This window comes from Mustela erminea, chromosome 3, assembly GCF_009829155.1.
Source record: "Mustela erminea isolate mMusErm1 chromosome 3, mMusErm1.Pri, whole genome shotgun sequence".
NCBI lineage: Eukaryota > Metazoa > Chordata > Mammalia > Carnivora > Mustelidae > Mustela > Mustela erminea.
In genome coordinates this window covers 58,522,706-58,545,516 of record NC_045616.1, presented here as the reverse complement: position 1 = coordinate 58,545,516, position 22,811 = coordinate 58,522,706, and the positions used below count along the sequence as shown (strand labels likewise).

Here is a 22,811-nt window from a genome sequence, read left to right as displayed (position 1 = left end):
ATACTGGGGTAAAGCCATCACCGTAGGGAAGGTTACTGCCAAACAGTTCTACTGAAGAGCAGTATAGGTTGAATGGTGTCCCCCACCAAATCCAGCACCTTATAATGTGACCTTACTTTGGAAGCAGGGTGGTTCAGATATAACTGGTTATGATGAGCCAGAATAGAGAGGCTCCTGATCCCATGTGCTGATGTCCTTATAAAAAGGGGGAATTTGGATGCAGACACAACACCATGGTGTTCTCATGGCAAAGAGGAAGGCAGAGATGGGGCTGACGGAGCAGGGCTCCAAAGGCATCAGCAAATCACCAGAAGCCCGGGGAGAGCCCTGAGCACATTCTCTTGCATAGTCCTCAGAAAGAATCAACCCTACTGACACCTTGATTTAGGACTTCAAGCTTCTAGATCTGTGACATGATATATTTCTGTTGGTTAAGCCCCCTAGTCTGTGGGGACTCTGTTACTGTGGGCTCAACCAATAAATGTACTCCCTTCCTGTCTTCTGTGTCCAGAGATCAAAGGGACTGGTACTAACCAAACTCGAAGTTGCAATATCAGATCCAGTAACTTCTTTCCTGCTAGTTTCACCTGGACAGCGATTCCAAAAGCCTCTGAAAATGTTGCTCTCACAACTATAGTAAAGAAATCAAAACCAAGTGGATGTAGTAGAGAAATCTTCCAAACTTCCCTTCTCACTTCAGTTACTCTTCCTTTCAAAAACTAACTAATTATGGGGCTGGTTTCCAGGAGAAGGCGAAGAGACGGAGAACAGGAGAGTCAGAATAATTAAGAAATAAAACCCATACTTTGCAAAGAACCAAGAGAGTGCCCTTCTCCCTTGTACGTTTACTTTCTGTGTACCCTTCTCGTGGAAATAGTGCATGGCATCACACTGAATTTTGGTAGCAGAGTCGACTGGGAAACACAAGGCCCTTATTACTTACCTATAAGCCTGACCACAGATTCAAGGACCTTCTGAAATTCAGAATCTCACTCCAAATTATTCCAGAACTCCTCCTCTGTCCTCTGAAGAGATGGGCACCCGTAGTCAGGAGAAATGAGGTCACTTACCTCCATGCTTGTGCTGAAAGCTCTGGTAACTTTTGCTTTGATGGTTATAACTTGTCCAACTCTAGTTAAAAAGAGAAGGAGGGACTTTAGTAATCCTAGCACAGCTCATCTCAGACTTAAATGATTCACCTAAATGGACGTGCCATAGAGCAGTCCCCTGTGTCATGCTGATAATGTTCATACATGAAACCTCGGGTTAATGATAACAGAAAAAGGCAGCTGTAAAAACAGACGCCAGTCACTGTAAGCCACCTGTGTGTTCGCTGACTACTTCTATTCAAACAGAAAAGGGCCTTTGCAAAACGGTGTGCAAAACGACTTCCAAAATCTGCAACAGATACTTGGATTATATCACAGCTGTTTCCTTGAGAGAAGTTAAAACAAACACACAAGCCAACCTGTACAATGATACTTATTTTTAAATGTTTGTTCACAAATAAATGGGATACAAATGAGCAAGCGGCCAACGGATCAACTTCACCAGGTTTACACGGACCCTCAGGACGGCCGGAGGATCCATTCGCTCTCCACGACTATAGGACTCCTGGTCATACCATCTGAAACTGTTTCAGACCTTTTGGGTTCTGGCTCCCCAGTTACCTCCTGTCCCCTTTACCTTAAGGGTCCACCCACTGTAAGCCTGCTCAATTTTTCTCCCTTGCTTTCAAAGTTAAACTACACTCTCCATTTTCTTCTTCTTACTCTTCTGTTTCAGAGGAAGAAAGCCAGGTCTCTTCCAGACCGCTTTCTGTACCTGTGCCCTTGACCCACCCCCTCATGATCCATCCTCCCTCCCACCACCGGCTTAGCTCTTTTCTCTTTTCCTCAATCTCTGCCCCTTCCCTGACTTCTTAACGGTCTATGAAAATGCTCAAGGCCTCTTCTTTCTAAAGACCTTTCTCTCAACCCTATTTTATCTCAATATCTTTTCTCTTGTCCTAAAATACTGCTTTCTTTTTCTAACTCATGCATTTAGGAAATGTTTACTGAGATACAACTAGTCCTGGCACTGAGCTAAGACCTCAGGATACAGTGGTGAGCAAGATAAGGTTGCTGACCGCAAGGACACCAGTCTTCACCTGGGACACAGTCCATAGACAGATGAAGGGCAATGCTATGAAACTTCTTGAAAAAGAAAGGCTCGAGTAATACAAAAGCATCTATAAGAAGAGGCTAAGAAGAGGCTAATTCATTAGTGAATTAGCCTCTTCTTATAGATACTTTTGTATCTTGGGATACAAAACTTGGGAAAGGAGTCACAGGAGAGGTGACATTTGAGATGGGTCTTCAAAGAAGATGATTTTTCCAGAAGCCGAAGTGTGAGGGCTTCATTTCCCACTCACTTGTCAGCCCCTCAAATCTGGCTATTGCCTCCACATCTCACTTCTGATCCTTCCACAGTCACTTCCTAACAGCTAAATCCAACGTCTCACCTCCTTTAATGCCTTTCTTCAGGAAGCTTTCTCTTCCCTTGCATTCCAAAACAGTGTTCTCTTTTCTATCTTGGTTTCCTTCACTGATTTCTCTTCCTTAACCCATCCCTTCAGTGTAGACATCTCCTAAATTTCTGTCCTTTGTCCTATTCTCACTTCACTTTCATTCTAGAAGACCTTATTCTTGTCCATGAACCTGTCATCTTTATACAAATGATTCTCAAACCTACATCTTTAGCCGGGACCTCATTCTTGAAACTCAGAGCCCTATTTCCAAATTTTTCTCAACAGATTCTACTAATAGTCATGGAGGCTCTACTAGTCTCAGTGTTAGCTACCTCCACACACACCACCCAATTTATCTTAATCTTCACATGCAGCACACACAAACCCAAATCAATTTTGTTTCTTCCCTTGTATATCTTCCTTGTAACCTTCCTAGCTCTGTTCAGTCAACTTTATAGGATAGATTCACAGTAACAGTGCCAGACAGAGTTAGAGTCCCTCCCCAAAGCTACAACAGTACTTTGTACTCATCAACTACTAAAATCTTATGCCTGTCAGTCACAGTTGAAGAGGGGGAAGCACAGGCCACTTTTGTCTCTTCTGTGAGCACTGTCCTGCCTTTAAAAGTAGGGAAATTCCAGGGGCACCTGGGTGGCTCAGTCGGTTGAGGGTCTGACTCTTGGTTTCAGCTCAGGTCATGAACTCAAGGTCATGGGGTCGAACCCCTTTTTGAGCCCCGTGTGGAACCCCATGCTCAGTGGGGAGTTTGCTTGGGATTCTCTCTCTCCTTATCCCTCCTCTGCCCTTCCCTCGTGTGGTGTCTCTGTCTCTGTCTCTCTCTCTCACAAATAACTCTTTTTTAAAAAATAAAAATAAATAAAGGTAAGGGAATTCCAAAGAATCTGGTTATCCACCAAATGAAACTCTCAGTGCTGAATGTCAGGTGGATGGAATGACCAGAATTTCAACTCAAGAAAACCAGTTGCACAGCATGGCATTCAAGGTCTTCTGTTATCTGGCCCCAGTCTCTTGCTGGAGCCTCACCTCTCTGTAGACCAGGCTCTTCCCGAGCACTTTCTGCTCCTTCTAGCCTCATGCTTGGATTCTTGCACATACCTCATTATGTGAAGTCCTTCTCCTATTCACCAGATGAAAATCTATACCTCGTTTGAGGCACACATTAAATGCCACCCCTCTCATTGATTCTACAGTCAAAACATGCACCTTTTTAAACTACCCCAGAAAATGGAGTTTCTATTTCACTCTAGGCCTGCATCCTGTCATGCTTTCTATTCTGATGATTATGTATCTGTCTGCCTCTCACCAGGCTTAGTGACTGCTATACTCCAAAATTGTACCATAATCATTCATATATCCTACGGAGGACAGAGTAGTACTTTTTGTATAGGCAATAAATATCTGAGAATTTTAAAAATATTGGATATTTTTAAATTGGATAACCAAATTATACGGTTTTCTATATGTAGCTTTCACTTCTCTCTTTTTATGGTTCAGGTCCCATGTTTTTAAAAAAAAAGGCCTCTTTCCATGAAGTTAGTGGCCACAAATCCTTTCTGATTACAGAAACATAAAATTGTGCAAAATGGAGCAAAATGGCAACCCGCATTTCACTGATGAGGTCATTAGTTAAGTCCAGTTTATAGAATTTAAGTTTGGAAAATATATAATAGATATTTTATCACAATACACCATTGGCATTCCTAAATTTAATAATGGTGCTTCTATCTAGTCTTAAACAAGTTTGGATTCATAGTAATTGTAATTTTATCGCGATACAAACCCATGTAATTTTTTTCTCCTTCAGGGAAAAATCCCATTGCTAGTGTGTGAGCTTAGTCATTGGAACTTTATCTGCTTTTATAAGACTCTAGAATGTCCAGAGATCTAACAGTGACACTCCAGCTGCCTCTGAGAACCACTGGGAAGTGTTCAATAAAAATTTAAAAAGTATTCCAAAAACCCCACAGAAGTGGGTCAGGGAAAGCACTGGATTAAACTTAAGAAGATCCAGGTCAAAGCACCCTCAATCCCCTAGTTTTCTCAGAGCATTATGCCTCAGTTTCTCCTTGGTACAAAAAAGGAGGTTGGGCTGATCTATAAAGGTCTTGCCATGTCTGTGATTCTAATTCAAGCCAAATATTTCTTCTGTGTCAATTTTGAAGAAATAATTTCTTCATGCACGTGATTTTATTAAACTTAATTTTGTTTGTATCTAAATAAATAAATGTCAAATAGATAAATGTACGAGTAAGCCTGGAGAGACAGACTGAGCATCTCACTGGACAAGACTATTTAGGGCTTGAAAACTGTGGCAACTACCCCCACGGTCTTTGAGAACCATCCAAGATGAGAAACAGATGGCCTTCTCTCTTCCTTTTCCTTGTTAGTTATGTTCATGCCTTCAAGGATCAAGATATTCAGGGAAAAACAAAAACAAAAAACAGAGATACAAACATAAAATCCAAGAAATTAAGTAAAACCATACAATCCAATTTATTACAGGTATTAGAATAAACCCTTTGAAAAACAAATCATTCTTAATTCTGTCCCCTGGAAAAAACCTAGAAATACTGACCAACCCTTTATAAATGAGTACATTTTCTGCCCACATTGTGATCTCTACTTAGTTTTTTTGTTTGTTTGTTTGTTTTTTACTATTTCTTTTGAAGAAATGTATGACTCTAAGTTTTGTAAAAGGTGAGCCCACCCTGTCAAACCAGAAAGTAAAGGAGTTACTGAAGACTTCTAACTTTAGGGTTATGTCCAAAGAACTTAGGAACCAGATTGAAGAAGCTCCCACTCTTCAAAGACAAGGCAATTTGAGTATCCATAAGAATAACCACACCCAAACTGAAATGTATCAACTATGTTAAAGTCCATGAGCTTATGATGATATTAAATAAAGGAAAAGAATTACGCCTGTCTTTCCCGGACAAACTTTGCTTAAGGATAGCCAAGTAATTAATGAGACAAATGGTCTCTCTAAGCAAATATTTGAGAAAATAAATGAAGACGAAATGATAGGGTTGGCATATCACCATTTTATCAGTAACTAATGAAATAATGTTCTAGGTAACGCTCATCAGACATTATGTGCTCTTGATAAGAACTGGCTTTACCAAAACATCAAAACTTCATCAAATCAATTTTTAGACGTAACTATCATTTTACAAGAAATACAAAGAATGGGTGAACATCTTAAACGGGGATACAATGAGCAAATACAAAATGTGGTAAACTCTCTAGGACAAATTACCAGGTTTCTTTAATAAATAAACTAAGAGAAATGAAAGAAGAGAAAATGTTATGTGAAAAGGCTTATCAACCATACTGAATCGTGATTCAAGAAATCAATTGTTTAATTAAAAAAAAAACATTTTTGGAGACCACTGGGAATATCGATTTCTGTTAATGGTGCTGTGATTACGTTATTATGTTTCCTAAAAGAGCTCTTATCATATAGAAATATATAATGAAATATTCACAGATGATGCCTGAGATTTCCTTCAAAGTCATTCAGGTGCGTGGGGGGGGGGAGCTAATAAAACAAGCGTGTCCCTCAGTTGGTCATTGTTGTAGTTGGGTGATGGTCCGTGGGGATTCACTATTCCAATCTCTACTTCCGTGTATGTTTGAAACCTTCATTAATCTTGAAATTTTCTGCAGTAAGAGATGGTAAAGCACATACAAGCTCCCTCACATAATATGTTCTTCCTAATTTAACATCTGTACTCAAGATGAATCAATGTTTACCAACAACCTAATGATGAAATTCACCATCACAGACCTGCTTATTATCATTAATTATTCTTCTAGTCAAGGAAAAAGCCATTACGAGGCAGCTTTCGGAAATCCTGCTCTGTCTCAAACCAGAATGTATTTTTGTAGAGAGCTATTTCTCCACGAAATCAGGACTGTGAATTTATACTTAAAAGTCTTTACTAAAAGTAGGTCCTGCAATTACTATTCCACTGATTTACATGAGGTCAACTGTTACTGATTTTACTAACAAACTGGATCACTGACGTCAAATAAATGAGCACAGGTGCCACAAATATATGTTGTAAACGAGCCAATAAGCATGGGAGACAGGTGTGGTAGAGCGATGCCACCTACCTTGCCATCTCCTCAAACTGTATGTCATCCACTGAGGCTGTAACACAGGAAACCCCGGCATGTTTTTCAGCTTCAAAAAACAGATGAAAATGGGCTGCATCAATAGTTACGTTTAAACATTTCAGCACAAGGGAAAAGAAATAAAAACTAAATGGACTTATTCTAGTAGCTCATCTCTGGTTCAGGTTAAGTACCACTCTGGGTACTTGGGGGAGTACACACTTGGGGGAGACCTGGGTCAGTAACAGTTCTTCAGCTCTTAAGTTGTGTTTCTATTGTATTGAAATGACTGTACTTTCTTCTAAGTTTTAACTTACACTGTCTTTGATTTGAAATTCAATACCGATACCTAGTATATCTAGCGATTGAAATAGTAATTTTAGTTCGTTGGTGCCAACTTCAAATATTTTGATAGATACTACCCTCCTTTTGTTTTAAAAACAATGCATTAAAGCTGTATCCATTATCCCACATAACCAGAAGCTGCTTATATTTTGACCAGTTAACATGTATAAGCACTGAACAGTATGGAGATCCTGAAATCATACTCCAAATCAGAGAGCAGCTTCTCTGGGTGTCAGAGAAATACTCGGCACATACGAGGTATTTAGTCAATGTTTATTGTTCATTATTATCAAATTCAGTATGTATTAATTATGTTGGAGAGGACAGTATTAAATAGGGCGGAAAGAGATTAAGGAAGAAACCCTAGCTATGTCCATATTCCATGTCTGCATTTAATCTGTTAAAGTGGGGTTTTTTGGATTATTGATTTTGTTTTATGTTTTTTTAAAGATTTTATTATTTAATTGTCAGAGAGAGAGAGAGAGCAAGTGAGCGAGCACACAAGCAGGGAGAGTGGCAGGCAGAGGCAGAGAGAGAAGCAGGCTCCCTGCCAAGTAAGGAGCCTGATGCAGGACTCAATCCCAGGACCCGGGATCATGACCTGAGCTGAAGGCAGTGGCTTAACCAACTGAGCCACCCAGGCTCCCAATTTTGGTTTTTTTTTTTTGTTTTATATTAAAAAAAAGCCAGAACTTATTCTCTTCAGGAAAAATGTGGACATGTGCTTCTGCCAGAAACTGATTTTGATGAATAGTTAAAATCCAAACAGATTGTGCTGGCTTTTTAGGAACTTCTAACCCCAATTTTGGAGACATCACTCCTGCTTCCACATGATGGAAGAGATGGAAGAGATAGTAAATTGCGTGGACACTGTCTTCTTTATGTGGATACTTTAACTGCAGTAATACCTGACCATGCAAGATAAAAAGAGGCAAGAAAATACTCCAGAAAGCAGGTATTTAGGACACTCTGTCATATAATGTCATTTGCAGAAAACTGGAATTTTGGTTTTACCAGTTGGAAATAAGAAACTGTTTTTCCAAACATGCACATAATGCAAACTGAGTTATCAAAAGGTAACCATAGCAGCACTCTGTGTATGAGGGATGGAGAGCGGAAGTTTGGATTCCCAGCTATTAAGTTCAGTGAGAGGAAGGGAATGTAAAAGTATCAGACTTATACTCAACTTGGGCTCAACTGAATTCAGTGTATCAAACACCTATTAAATTCCTGATTTAACAGGAATTAAGTCCTTAGTGATTAAATCCTTATTGATTTCCAGACACTGAGCTGAGTCGGTCCCATCTCTTACCAAGTCTACTTGGGGGCAATTAGAGAGCCAGCCATAGCTGGTGCCCTTTTGGAGCTTAAGATTTTCAGAGAACTACTGGATCCTTGCAAATATGTGCTATAAAACATTAACTAAGGTGTACCTAAAGGACATTCATCCCACTTACCTGACATGAAGGAACAGGATGTTCCTTCTTCTAAAGAAGAAGAACAGGATGTTCTTCTTCTAAACTATTCTTGTTAAGAAACCATTACCACGTATGTCAACCTAAGTGACCAATTTTGAAAGATTTAAATGATAACTAAAGGGCAATAATCAACAAGCCTAAATTTTTATTGTATATATCAAGCATCTATTATATATATGTATAAATATATATAATTTTGTCACTATATATAGCACTATATATAATTTATATGTCATATTATAATTTATGTTATATATATATAATATATAGCATTAAACTAGATTGGGATCATGAGCAAACATTATCATAATAATAGTTACCATTTATCAAACATGTATTATTGACCAGGCACTGAGTTGTGTATTTATGGATGTCAATTACATGAGGTTGGTACCATTTTTAGTTTACCTTTACAAATGAGGACATTTAGGCTTAGAAATATCAACTCCATTGTTCTACATAGTAGATTTGACTACAGAAGCAATAGGAACTCTCAGAAAAGAGCAGTCAAGGAACACTCTTCAGAGAAGTGCTTAGCTAGATATGGGCTTCAGAGGCTCAATTTATAGTTTACACTATAGACTTTTAAGGGTCATTAAATTAAAAACAGAAAACAAAACTATGGGGAACCAACATAGGACCACAATTTTTATGTGTGTTTCTATGCAGTTCTTTTATTTTGTTTACAAGTGTGTCATCTATAAGTTCAATAGGACGAACTTGCTCTTGATTTTTGATTTTGACTCTCCTCCATACAATGACTGTCCTTCTTCACCAATAAAAGTGGAGAAACTCTAAAGCTATTACTGATTTTGTGGAGAAACTGAGACAAGCTGGGAATAGTAGCAGACTAGCTAAATGGTTGTGATCCAGGTATGAGATGATGATTGATTAAAGTGGTGGTATCTCCTTTCATTCATTCCTTTTTTTTTTTAATTTATTTATTTGACAGAGAGAGAGATCACAAGTAGGCAGAGAGGCAGGCAGAGAGAGAGGAGGAAGCAGGCTCCCTGCTGAGCAGAGAGCCCGATGCGGGGCTTGATCCCAGGACCCTGAGATCATGACCTGAGCCGAAAGCAGAGGCTTAACCCACTGAGCCACCAAAGGCGCCCCTCATTCATTCCTTTAACAAATGTTGACTAAAGACCCGTGATATGCTAGCATCTATGTAAGGGGCTGGCAATATATAACAGCCATGATCTCTGTTCTCAGAGTCTAGTGGAGAAGCCAGGGACTAATAAAATGAACAAGTAATAACAAAATGAATTAAGTGCCCTGAGGAAAACATGGTTTTTATGGGAGTCGTAACAGAGAAACCGGGCATAGATGGGATGTCAGGAAGATGCACCTGGAGGGGATGCTTCAGCAGAGATCTGAAAGATGATTAAGACGGAAATAGATGTGTTGGGGAGGAAGAACAGAAAAAAGGTGAACACAATGAGCAGAGGGAACACCATATACAAAGATCCTGATCAAAGTCTTTGAAGATAAAATGCAGAAAGCAAGAGGGGTGCCTGGGTGGCTCAACTGGTTAAGCACCTGACTCTTGATTTCAACGCAGGTCATAATCTCAGGGTCATGAGATTGAGCCCTGACTTGGGCTCCACAATCATCATGGAGTATCTTGAGAGTCTCTCTTTCCCTCTCCCTCTGTCCTTCTCTCTCCCCACTTGAGCATGCACTCTAATAAATAATAAAATCTTTGGGGAAAAAATGCAGAAAGCAAGAAGGAGAGCTGAAGGGTTGGTTGAGAATGGACTATGCACAGGGCCTTGAAGTTCTTGGTTGACACTTTTATAATTATTATTAAAGATATTGTTCCAATGTCTTCTGGACTCCAATGTTTCTGATATGTCAGAAGTAATTCTAAGCGTCATTCTCCTAGGTATAGCATAGTGTTTTTCTCTGCCTGCTTTCGAGATTTTCTTTTCATCATAGTTTGCCTGTGATGTACTCCGATGTGAGTTTTTTAGTATTCATCTTGCTTGGTATCCTGTGATCTTCTTCAATCTGTAAACGTATGTCTTTCAACACATGTGGGAAAATTTCAGGTATTATTTCTTTAAATATTTGTTTTATGCTTCATATTTTTCTCCTCTTTTGGGGCCCTAATGACAAGTATGTTACGTCCAAGTGCCCCTTGGTTCTTTTTTTCGTTTCCATTTCTCTACTACTATCTTTTCATTCTTTAGACCATAATTTTTATTACATCTTCAAGCACAGTTACAATAGCTGCTACATAACCCCAGAAGCCTAAATTCTAGCGTGTGGGTCATCTAGAGATTGATCTCCATTATCTTTTCCCTTAAGAATGCATCATATTGGGGTGCCTGGGTGGCTCAGCGGATTAAAGCCTCTGCCTTCAGCTCAGGCCATGATCCCAGGGTCCTGGGATTGAGCCCCACATCGGGCTCTCTGCTCAGCGGCAAGGCTGCTTCCCCCCTTTCACTCTGGCTGCCTCTCTGTCTACTTGTGAGCTCTCTCTGTTAAATAAATAAATAAAATCTTAAAAGAAAAAAGAATGCATCATATTTTCCTGTCTCTTTGTATATCAAGTAATTTTGGACTGTATCATAGCCATTAGGGGTGATACACTGTATAAATCATGGATTCATACATGTTCCTCTGAACAGTATTGGTTTTTTTTTTTTCCCCAAGTAAGCAGTTAACTAAACTCAAACTATAAAACTCTTGTCTTCCTAGAGATTGGGATAGCCCTTTTTAGTTCTTTTGGCATTATCTAGGAAGGTTGGAGTTTCTCTTATGCATATATAATTCAAGGTTCACCAGAGATTTGAGAAAAAAACATAGATTTTAGGGTGCTGCCTCTCTGGTTCGCGCCTTTCTTGAAATTTCCTCCTCACATTTCAGTAGCTGTGTTTCCCCCAAATCCTCTGGTTCTTCAAATAAGCAAGTCTGTAGGTTTTCCATCAGAAATTTAGTTGGCAATGAAATAGAGTCTTTCTTCAGGCTTAAAATCATTAAAAAAAAAAAATGAAACAAAGTTAGATAGTACCATTCTCTTCTTCTAATTGTTGACTTCCAAATGTTCTAAATCTGCTTTTGTTCACTTGTTAGTTGCCAAAAGTAGCTTTTATTCAATGATTTTTTTCCAGAGTTTATAGTTGTTACCTATGTAAGTTTTTTTTCTGATAGGAGATACTTCCCATGCTAGATAATTACAGCCCTTAATAAGGAAGACAACGGGGAAGATTAACAAGGTATGATACGATCAGATTAGCACCTTCAAGAACTTCAGATGTGGGGTGGAGAGGAAACAAGAATGAACGGAGAAGATCAATGTAGAAGTCACTGCTGAAGTTCACATGAAGGATAACGGTAGCTTGGCCTGGGCGGTGCTAATGGGAGCATAGCAAAATGGGTGGGTTTGAGTGATTCCTTGAAGGTAACATTGACAGGACTTGGGTCATGGGTTGAATGTGTAGGGGGGAAAGCCAGGTAGAGAGAGATATCAAGAATGGATGACTCCTAGATTTCTCACCTGCCCAACTGGATGGCTTGCATGCCACTCCTGAGAGAGTAAATCCTGGGAAAGATTCAGAAATGAAGCAGAAGGAAATAAGAGTCTGTGGCGTTTCAAAATAAGAAGTGGATATGGACGGTGGAGGATGCCTCAGATATGACGTCAGTCCTCTAGGTTTAAGGAACTAGAAAAATGGGGCTACTGACAGAAATGAGATTTAATGCCAAAATAATAGTGAACATATTAAATCTTTCTGAAAATACTGAGAAGATATTTTGGAGTCTAGCAGTGCCTGGGAGTCATGGCTGCGCCTTGAGGGTTATGACTATATGATCACTATTTATCATAGTAAGTGGCTGTAAAAAAGTGTTGGTCAATAAGGAACTCTGGCCAGGAAAATGCTAGGAAAAGAAGTTTTTGCTTTATCCTTATTATATAAAGGAAAGCACTATGGTGCAACATTTCTCGGCCACAGATTCTCTTACACCTTGGCTAAATAATGTCTCTTGCTTATGTGGTGCTTCTCACCATGGGGTGGTGAACACAGGTTATCTCCATGTGTCCAAACCAATGGTATATTAAAGGTTTCTTTAATGTTGTATTGTTAGTAATCTACAACATTCATCCAGAGTTATCTGGTTATCAGAGTTAACTGGTTATCAGTTGAATCAATCTGTGGTCTGGGTTTCCCAAGAAATTTTTGTGGCAGTGCAGGAGGCCAAGTGTTTATCCTTTACAGGACAGAGGCACTAAGTGAGGTAACTAAAAGTCACTTCAAGATTCACATAATATATTCAGTTGCCTTGGCAATAGGCATCATTGTTATTAGCAACCTCAATGACTTTTACACTTCTCTTAGATGTGAATTAATTTTATATTCATGTTTCCATTATTTATGTAATTATAATCGACCTCAAATACTGATAAAAACTGTTAAGACAGAAACCAAACAGACTTATCAACAAACAGAAAACAAACAAGCAGATTGGCATAAATATGTGACTGAATTTTGTGGGTGGTTTACACACGGGGGATTACAAACCCTACTGATGCTCGGTGAGAAAAGCAGGGTTCTGTAATCATCTGTGCTTTACTTTTGTCCTCTGTAAAATAAGAGTCCTAAGATAATGATTGTAAGCTCCTTCCAGCTCTAGTAGTTTATCCTAACATATTTTCCTTCAAAATGTACATTTGCTGAGTCTGTTAAGTGCCATATGCAAAGTCTGACTTCATTTTAGAAATGAGATTCCAAGGTCTGGACCCATCCGTCACCCACCTACCCATCCATAAAAGCAGGTTTTTATTTAGAGCTTACTAAGCACTGGAGAACTAGCTTCAGTTCACATGCTAATTAGCCAGGCAAGAAAAAAAGAGGTGAACAACAGATCCATACACAAAATAATTACAGATTTTGCTAAGTGGCATGAAGGGAAAAAAAGGGGCATTGTGATCAAACTGCTTAAAGGGTACAAATGTAAGCAGGTGGCCAAGAAAGACCTCTCTGGGGAAAGGATATTTAAGCTGAGATATAATGACAAAAAAGGGCCAAGAGAAGAGCATAATAGTAAAATAAGAAGCAGGTGCAAATGTCCTGAGACAAGGCTTAAATAAAGGTGTGGTAGCCACAAACTGAATGCAGCAGCCGGTATGAGAAGTGAGTAGTCTCTTCTCAAAGCAGACATTAAAGAGAGGTGCAGAAACGTAAACCAGTACCACTTAGAGGCAGTACCATGCCTCTAAGTATATTTTCATCATTGTTGAAAATGTAGGGTGTTTTTTTTTTTCAACAAAAGTATGTCATGGGCTTATTTTTGTTATTTTTACATGAATTAAATTATAGTCAACATCAAAAAAAGTAACCCACATAAACAAAAGCTCTCTGGGTCCTCACTTATATATTGGAGTAAAGTAGTTCTAAGGCTAAAATGTTTGAGAATCACTGGTCTGGGTCATTCTCATGTTGGATGCACTAGCTCAGTCCTTAAAGTTCCCCGCTGCCCCGGGCTCACAACTGTAAAGACCTTCTCCTTCCTTCTCTCTCCTCAAGAATACTCAACTTTTGTAGCAACATGGACGGGACTGGAAGAGATTATGCTGAGTGAAATAAGTCAAGCAGAGAGAGTCAATTATCATATGGTTTCACTTATTTGTGGAGAGCATGGAGGACATGGGGAGTTAGAGAGAAGGGGGTTGGGGTAAATTGGAAGGGGAGGTGAACCATGAGAGACTATGGACTCTGAAAAACAATCTGAGGGTTTTGAAGGGGCGGGGGGGGGGGTTGGGGGAACCAGGTGGTGGGTATTGGAGAGGGCACGGATTGCATGGAGCACTGGGTGTGGTGCAAAAACAGTGAATACTGTTATGCTGAAAAGAAATTTAAAAAAAAAAAAAAAAATCCCGGCTCCAGCAACTGTGGTGCGGGCTGGGGCTCGAGCGTGGGTCCCTCACTGGGGTGGGTCGGCCGGCGCCCGGGCCTGGGGATCCCCCGCCACCCCACATCCCCACAGCCAAGCCCGCGCGCCAGTTCCCGGACACCCCCTACCACATCGAGCCGCCTCGCACCCACCACCGCAGGGGCGCTGGGCACCGCCCCCCCCCCCGGGCCTCCGGGCCTCTTGAGCTCCCCTTCCAGCCCCCACAGCACCACCCCCCGGCAGCCCCCTACCCGCCAGGCAGGCAGTGGCGTCGATCCACTTGAGCAGCTGCCCCGCGCTCAGCTCCCCGCGCGAGTTGGCGTGCGCGGGCTGGATGGCCTGGCTCATGCGCACCTCCCCGGGCGCGGGGCGCTCCATGGCCCAGCCCACAGCGAAGCCCCCCGGCCGCCGGCGTCCCGCGGGTTCTGTCCGCGCTGAGCCCGCCCCTACCCCGCAGGGCACCCGCACCGCCTGCCCCTTTGGTCCCGAATCCCGCTCCCTGATGGCCGCCAGGTGCACGGGGAGCTGGGATCTGGGGTGCCAGGGATATCAGCCAACTCCGGGGTCACCGAGGTTGGCAAAGCTGGGAACGGTCCGAGTTCGTTACTGTGAGGGGAGGTGAGCAGTGGTTATGACAGAGGACTGTGGAAAGAATGAAATGAGGTCACGGACGCAACTCTTAGCACGTGCCTGGCTGATCGGATCCAGGTGTTTGGTAAGTAAGCTGTGAGGTTAACACCCGTCCCAAGACTGTGGAGGGAGGTTTAGGATTGATTAGTTAAAAGCTGTCCAGAGAATGTGGACTTTGGCTTTAGAAGCCGGCTTTTGAGTATTGGACTACCCTTTCTCCCACCTGGCTGTTGATGGACAGGTAGAGTGGGTGCTCACTTCTCAAGCCCTTGTTCAAAATACACCTGTTTTGTTTTTTTCTTTTTAAGATTTAATTTATTTATTTGACAGATAGAGATCACAAGTAGGCAGAGAGTCAGGCAGAGAGAGAGAGGAGGAAGCAGGCTCCCCGCTGAGCAGAGAGCCCGATGGGGGGCTCCATCCCAGGACCCCAGCATCATGACCTGAGCTGAAGGCAGAGGCTTTAACCCACTGAACCACCCAGGCGCCCCCAAAATACACCTTCTGATTCTTAGGATGTTATCATAGCTCCCCCAAATCCTTTGTTATTGATCATTTTGTTACAAAATTACCCCCTCTGCCAAACACACGCTAAATTTTGTGGGTGGTTTACACACACACACACACACACACAGACACTGCTGTTTGCCAACACATTAGAGTCACTCGACAGAGAAAGGCAATCTTTTGGTTTTAATCTAGAGAATTTAAGATTAGAAACTGTCACCTCACTATTAATGATCCCAACAAATCCCAAGACACTCTCATCTTTACAGAAGACAAAATCTAGACTATTAAATGAGAATTTTCATTCTTAGCTGTTAACACATAAAAGCTGTTACACTTACTAGAGCTGAAATCAGTGACTTTACAAAGCAATTCTCATTAAGGAAATGGTGACAGCAGAAAACCTCCAGCATGTAATACATTCCCAGTTCCTGTATTGTTAGGGCCGGCTGCCCCTGGGAGAGCTTTTACAGGTGGAGAGAGGGAAGCCTGGAGAGACGACTCCACCTGTCAGACCTGCCACTGACATCATAGCGGCAGCTAAGGGAGTAGGATCATCTGCGTTGAACTCAGGGATCATGACTGCCCAGAGTAGCTTACAACAAAACCTAATCGACTCCAGCAAACTGGTGATGCTTTTGTCTCTCTGCAGCCTGCCAAGCCCCAGCCTAGAGATATCAGAATGGACATTCTTCTCATTTTGCTTCTCCTTTAAAAAAAAAAATTTTTTTTTTTAAATTTTTTGGTTGTTGTTTATTTATTTGACAGACAGAGACCACAAGTAGGCAGAGAGAGCAGGGGGGAAGCAGGCTCCCTGCTGAGCAGAGAGCCCAACGCAGGGCTCCATCCCAGGACCCTGAAATCATGACCTGAGCCGAAAGCAGACACTTAACCCACTGAGCCACCCAGGCACCCCTTGCTTCTTCTTTTGAAGGTTATATGAAAGAGAATGACGGCAACATGGTCTTAACAACTTTTAGAATCCTCTATGGGTAGATTTCAGTCCCATACAAGCATAAATCAAACTTGGATGCTCTGTTAGGCAAACACTAAGTTCATTTTTTTATAAAAAACATAAAAGCATAAAAAGGATTTTTCAAAACAAAATAAAACTCCTGCCTCTAATACAGTCCTTACATGCAATTATAGCCTTATTTCAATAACAGCAATAGTATTTATTATCACCCCTCTTTGGAAAACACCTCTAGGATTCTTAATACCATTTTTTGGCAGATTTGAGTATTGTTGAACATGTATTCATTCTGTCCACGAATAACTTAATGGGGGGCATTCATTAATGTTGGGCTAGGCCACATGACTTGCTTTGGAATGGAACATGGGGAGGTAAGAGGGTAACACTTCCAACCCTAGTCCTCCGAAGCAACACGTGACCCCAGCCACAGGAAGATGATATGCCTGGAAAGCTTTCTCCAGCAGCATCTAGGTACTATACTGAATTCATCTATTCCAGAACCACCCAGCCAACCTGCAGATTTGCAGCCAGAAGCTAAGCTACCCAGCCGGCATGCAGACTCATGCATGAGACAGAGCCACTCGTTGAATGCCCTGTGATTTGGAGATTACATGTTACACAGCAATAACTGATGGTTACGTGTCTGAACTTCATTTATTGATATTTTAGAAAATTTATTGTTACCAGAAATAGGGGTTGCATTATGTTGGTTTTCTCATTTTGGATTAAAAAAAAATGGTGCCTAAAATGGTAATATTACGTATATATTCTTTAACTTGGTTTCTTTTAAACTAGAGGAATTTCAAAATGTTTTAAGCCTAGGTATGAGAAGGCAGCTCTCCAGAGTGATTATCTGGAAGGGGACAGCTTGTATTTGCGTATGTATGTGTAGGGATGTTTGATCCAAAAGCAGACAAGTTCACAAACTCACTATTGTGTTTTCTTATGTGTGTTATCTCCTCTTTAGATGTCCTTTGATTATGGTTTCATATCTTTTGTTGGTTTCTCACTGATTTTCATTTTCAGCCTCTGCCTGAAACTACTGTTCTTATGTTTTTGTGAATGGTCTCTTTTTCTCCCACACAATGAAAATGTCATCTGCATGTGTGAACATTTGCTGTATCCTTTATCTGTCAAGGATTTTTGCTATTATGTTTAAAGAAAAGGCTTCCATTTTCCATTTCTGTTTAGAGACATCTTTTGAAGATGAGCAGAATGTGAAGCCAGCTTGATTTTTTAAAGGTCATGCACAAGAGCAGGAAAGCAGATCGGGAGGAGTGTGGAAAGTATGATAATCACTAGAATAATGAGAACTTCTTTAGAATGTTGGAGTGGGAAGGAAACTAGACAGTCTAACCCTCTCATTCTGGAGATGAGGAAATGAAATGTTTGCCCTAGGTCACATTGCAAGGTAGTGGTCAGGCTTATAGAAGACTGAAAACAACACAAAACACCAAGAAGGGAGATAGAAAAAGGTAATTTTCCCAGAGCACACCCTCCAAAAAGAAATGTGAAAACAGTTTGTTTGGGGGAAAAGTGCAGAGAGCACTGGTAGGGGAATCCAAGTATGGTCCCCAGACCAGCAGCAAAGGCACTGACTGAGAGCTTGTTAGAAATGCAGACTCAGGGCACCTGGGTGGCTCAGTGGGTTAAAGCCTCTGCCTTTGGCTCAGGTCATGATCCCAGGGTCCTGGGATCCAGCCCCGCATGGGGCTCTCTGCTCGGCAGGGAGCCTGCTTCCCTTCCTCTCTCTCTCTGCCTGCCTCTCTGCCTACTTGTGATCTCTGTCTGTCAAATAAATAAATAAAATCTTAAAAAAATTAATTAATTTAAAAAATAAAATAAAATAAATATTCTTAAAAAAAAAAAAAGAAATGCAGACTCTCTGGCCCCACCCTACAGCTGCTGAATCAAAATCTGCATTTTATTCAGCCTCCCATGGGAGTCATAAGCACATGAAAGTTTGTGAAGAACAGCTGGAGTTGTCCTTCCTAGAGACAGGGGAGCTGGAGTCTTTATCTTCCAACTTTCCCCCTCTCCTATACTGACCCCATTCTTCCTCGACTAAGGGCTGCTAACTCCCTATCACTTACACTGACTACAGGGCAAGAGCTCTCAGGCAGAGCTGCCCCTCAGTCAGGAGGCAGTGGGACCGTGTCAGCTTGTACTGGCTAGTGGAATGGTGAGGGCCGAGTGCATTCAGGCAAGGCACAGAAAGCCGTGATGCGTGACGTGTACACTGTGCTGAATGTCAGAGGCAGCCGGGAGTTATTTCATTTTAGGACTTGCCAACTTTTTCCAAATTCTCTTCCTCTTCTTTGCTCTTGGATCCTACACTTGGGATCCGTCTCACCTTGGGGAATTGGACTGTCTCATTTAGTACCTGGAGCTTCAAGCCAGCCTTTCCCGTTTGTCCCTGTGCTTCCAGTGGTCCCAGCTCACAGACAGACAAGCATCAGGTGTACAACCTCGGAGTCACCAGCTGCCCAGGGAGTGTAGCACTTGATTTGTTCGAACAAAAGCCGTGTATACAGAGTCCATGTTTTTCTCTTCCCCAGATTTGCTGGGCCCCACCTTCATCCCAGGCACGGCTCAGTGGACCCCTCTGGATGCCAACACCGCTACTTTGTCAATGTGCTGGACTATAGTGATTGTTTTCAAATATTGAACCTGGCTTGTGTCCTAGAATAAATCCCCTTGGTCATGGTGTGTAATTCTTTTTATACATGGCTGACTTGTTTCCTAATATTTTGTTAAGCATTTTTACATCTATATTTTTGAGAGATAGTGTTCAGTAGTTCTCTTTCTTTCTTTTTTACTTTCTTTGTTTTTTGGTCTGGTTTTGATGTCAGGTTCATAAAGTGAATCAGGAAGTATTCCCTCTTATGTTCTGGAAGAGGTTGTAGAGATTTAAATGTTTTTCTAGAATTCTCCAGTGAAACCATCTGAGTGCTGGAGACTTTTTTTGATAGGTTTCAAAATTATATATTCAATTATAAAAATAGTTTTAGAGCTACTCAACTTAGGTATTTGTACAGGGTGAGTTGTGGTAGTTTCTGGCGTTCGATGAATTGGTCCAGTTTATCTCAGAGAAGGTGATTTACCAAGGGTACAGATTGAACTAACGCCTGATCAGGTGCTTTGATGCCATGTGGCAGAAGCCTCCCATCTCCTCTTAGCCCCTGAAGTTGACCTTCCTTTTCCTCTAGTTACCTCTCAGATCTCTTCAGTCTCCTGCCCTCAGCATTCCCTTGTTTTCTAAGCTGGCTCTCAAATAATTCCCTAACCGTGGTTCTCAATATTTTCTGGCCTTACCCAGACATACTCAGAAACTGTGGGGTGTTTGAACAAGAAGTTGCACACTAACGTTGAAGAAACACTGGGATGGATCCGTCATCGCAATCTTTCCCAAGCACGTCTTCAGTTTTACAGGGGCCCTTTATCATCACTAAAGGAATTCGTGACACGGGAGAATGAATCTCGGGTCCAGAGAGATGTGTTTGTATCTGAGCTGGATTCTACTCGATGGTGCCGATCTTGAATATGTCACTCAGCTTATTTGTGTCATTAGGTTTTCTTCCTTTTATAAAAGGGGGATGCTCTCCCTACTTCATAAGATTGTAATTTGATAACAAATGTTATTGTGATCAACACTATTTACTGAGGGTCCTTTAATCTTCACAACAATCCTGGAAGTAATAATCCCTTTTTAGAGTTGAAGACTTAAGCCCAGATAATGTAATAAATACTCATACCATGCCCCACAGCCCAGTGAAGTGGGGGAATTATTTTAATGGCTATTTCACTGATGAGGAAACAGAAGCAATTTACCCAAGACCATCCAAGGACGTCATAAAGCCAGGATTCAAATCCAGTAGTCTGGCTGTTATCTCAGCTAGGCTGAGAAGTTGACCAATGGGGTCAGGACTGCACATTTAGGAAATGCGAGAGATGGGAGTTTACCCAGATCTTTCTAATTCCAAAGGCCATGTTTCTTCTAGTGTAAGCTACTTCGTTCAGTCTGTTCTCCCATTCATTTGTTCAGTCACTCATTCAGTGCCTATTCGTAAGTGCCTTCTGTGTCCCAGGGACTGTTTCGGGCATCGGATACATGAAATGGTGAGTTAAATAGAAGGAGTCTCTGACTTTATAGAATTCACAGTTTAATAGATAACAAAGGAGAGTGTGACAGAAACACATATTGTTCTAATAAGAATAAAACAGAATGATAAATACAGATGGAAACTTGCTGATGGTGGTGGGCAGCTCCTCAGACTACGTTGTACAGCTGACCATTTACTAAACTGAAGGTAAATCTTGATTTGTGTACATGTTTTTCAAACAATCACAAACTTACAGAGAAGTTGGAAGTACCCATACAAAGAACTTATTTTTCCCTGCAACTTTTTTTTTTTAGATTTTATTTATTTATTTGACAGAGATCGCAAGTAGGCAGAGAGGCAGGCAGAGAGAGAGAGGAGGAAGCAGGCTCCCCACTGAGCAGAAAGCCCAATTCGGGGCTAGGACCCTGGGATCCTGACCTGAGCAGAAGGCAGAGGCTTTAACCCACTGAGCCACTAGTCACCCAAATTTCCCTGCAACTTTTGAGAGTAAGTTGCCAACCTGATGACCTGTTACTCCTAAATACTTTAGTGAGAGTTTCTTATAAATGGGGCATTCTCCTGTTGAACCAGAGTATACTGTCAAAGTGAGGAAGTTAACCTAAACACTTTAACCATTAATTCTCAGCTCATTTATGTTTCACCAATTGTCCCAATGATGCTTTGTGTTACACTCAGTGATTATCTCTCTTTAGTCTCCTGTTGTCTAAAAAGATTCTTCAGTCTTCCCCCTCCCAACCCCACTTTCATGACCTTACTGTTTTTGAAGGCTACACGCCAGTTATTTTGTAGGATGACCCTCAGTCTGGGTGTTGTCTGACATCTCTGCATAACCAAGTCGAGTTTATGCATCTTCAGCAGGAATGTCACAAAATGTTGCGGTGTTCTTTGAGCATTATCAGTTAATGCCCAGTTTCAATCTGTCCCATTTTTGATGATGTTCATTTTGGTCACTTGATTAAGGTGCTGCCTGCAAGGCTTTTCTCCAGAAAATTTCCCCTTAGCAATTTATAAGCATTTTGTGTGGAGGTACTTCGAAACTATCTAAATATCTTACTCTTTCATTAAGCTTTCGATTTATACATTAACTTATTTATATCTCTGTGGACTCATGACTTCCTATTCTAATCAATGGGATATAATCCTTATTATCATCATTTATTTTTATGCTCCAGTTGTTGTTAGTTGGGCCAGAGGAAACCCCCTCAATCTGGCTTCTGTGTTGTTTTTTTTTAAAGATTTTATTTATTTGACAGAGATCACAAGTAGGCAGAGAGGCAGGCAGAGAGAGGGGGAGGCAGGCTCCCTGCTGAGCAGAGAGCCTCACGTGGGGCTCGATCCCAGGGCCCTGAGATCATGACCTGAGCCGAAAACAGAGGCTTTAAACGCAAGCCAACTACGCGCCCCAAACTAGGCATTTCTTAAAGGAAGCCTTGTTCCTTTTAGTGGGAAACAAAGAAGATGCAATAACGTTTCATAAAACAACCTAAAAATGATGTTTTCAGACAATACTACACTTTGTGAAGAGCGCTTATGCTTCCTGCTTAATAATATACTGCCTTAAATTTTAGAATCATTTAATACAAGCATGTCTTTTCTCTCCAAATAGATTATTTGATTAGTTTAACACATTATTTGATAACACATTATTTGATCAGACACTGGGCTAAGTGTAAGCTAAGACCCCTGTTCTTAGAGGGCTCTTAGTCTGGTAGGGAACACAGAAGGATAAATCAGTAGTGTAATGTGTTGAGGGCCTATCAAAAGATATGATGCACAGGGTCATGGGGACCCAGAAAAGGGAAGTTCATCTCTGCAAGGCCATGCCCAAAAAGTCTTCACTGCTTTGGCAATCATGCAGTAGGACCTAAGCATCCAAAGTGAGGGAGAATGCTTTTGGGGCTCTAAGAATTGACTAGATAAATGGAGAACCAGGCCTGATAGTGGGCAGGAGCAAAGACTATGCTTCAGAGCTGGAAAGCAGAGGAAAGTTGCTTATTACAGATTCTGGTACATCCTGTTTCTGCTCCTCCCTGTTGGACCATGGTCAAGATCTAAAGTCCCAAAAGAGAACATATACCTGATTAAGCTTAAGTCATATGTTTGTTTGTGAGCCTAGGGCTCAAGAAGAGCACAGAAAGGGGTGAAGTCTGTTTCTCGCAGTTTCAGGAGAAGCAAGATAGGTGCCTGGAATTGCCTTTTCCTTTTTTTTT

General features: G+C 41.3%; 1 protein-coding gene across 2 annotated transcripts in view; it reads right to left on the bottom strand.

Moving 5' to 3' along the window:
* Positions 1-15,299, bottom strand: part of ACOT12 (acyl-CoA thioesterase 12) — a 48,373-nt gene extending 33,074 nt beyond the window's left edge. For both annotated transcript variants that reach the window (XM_032334843.1, XM_032334845.1), the window contains exons 1-3: positions 14,619-15,299; positions 6,647-6,716; positions 1,071-1,131 (exon numbers count right to left, since the gene is read on the bottom strand). In XM_032334843.1, coding sequence (XP_032190734.1) covers positions 1,071-1,131; positions 6,647-6,716; positions 14,619-14,745 — 258 coding nt within the window. In that variant the 5' untranslated portion in view covers positions 14,746-15,299. The remainder of the gene's footprint in view (positions 1-1,070; positions 1,132-6,646; positions 6,717-14,618) is intronic.
* Between the last annotated feature and the right edge of the window lie 7,512 nt (positions 15,300-22,811).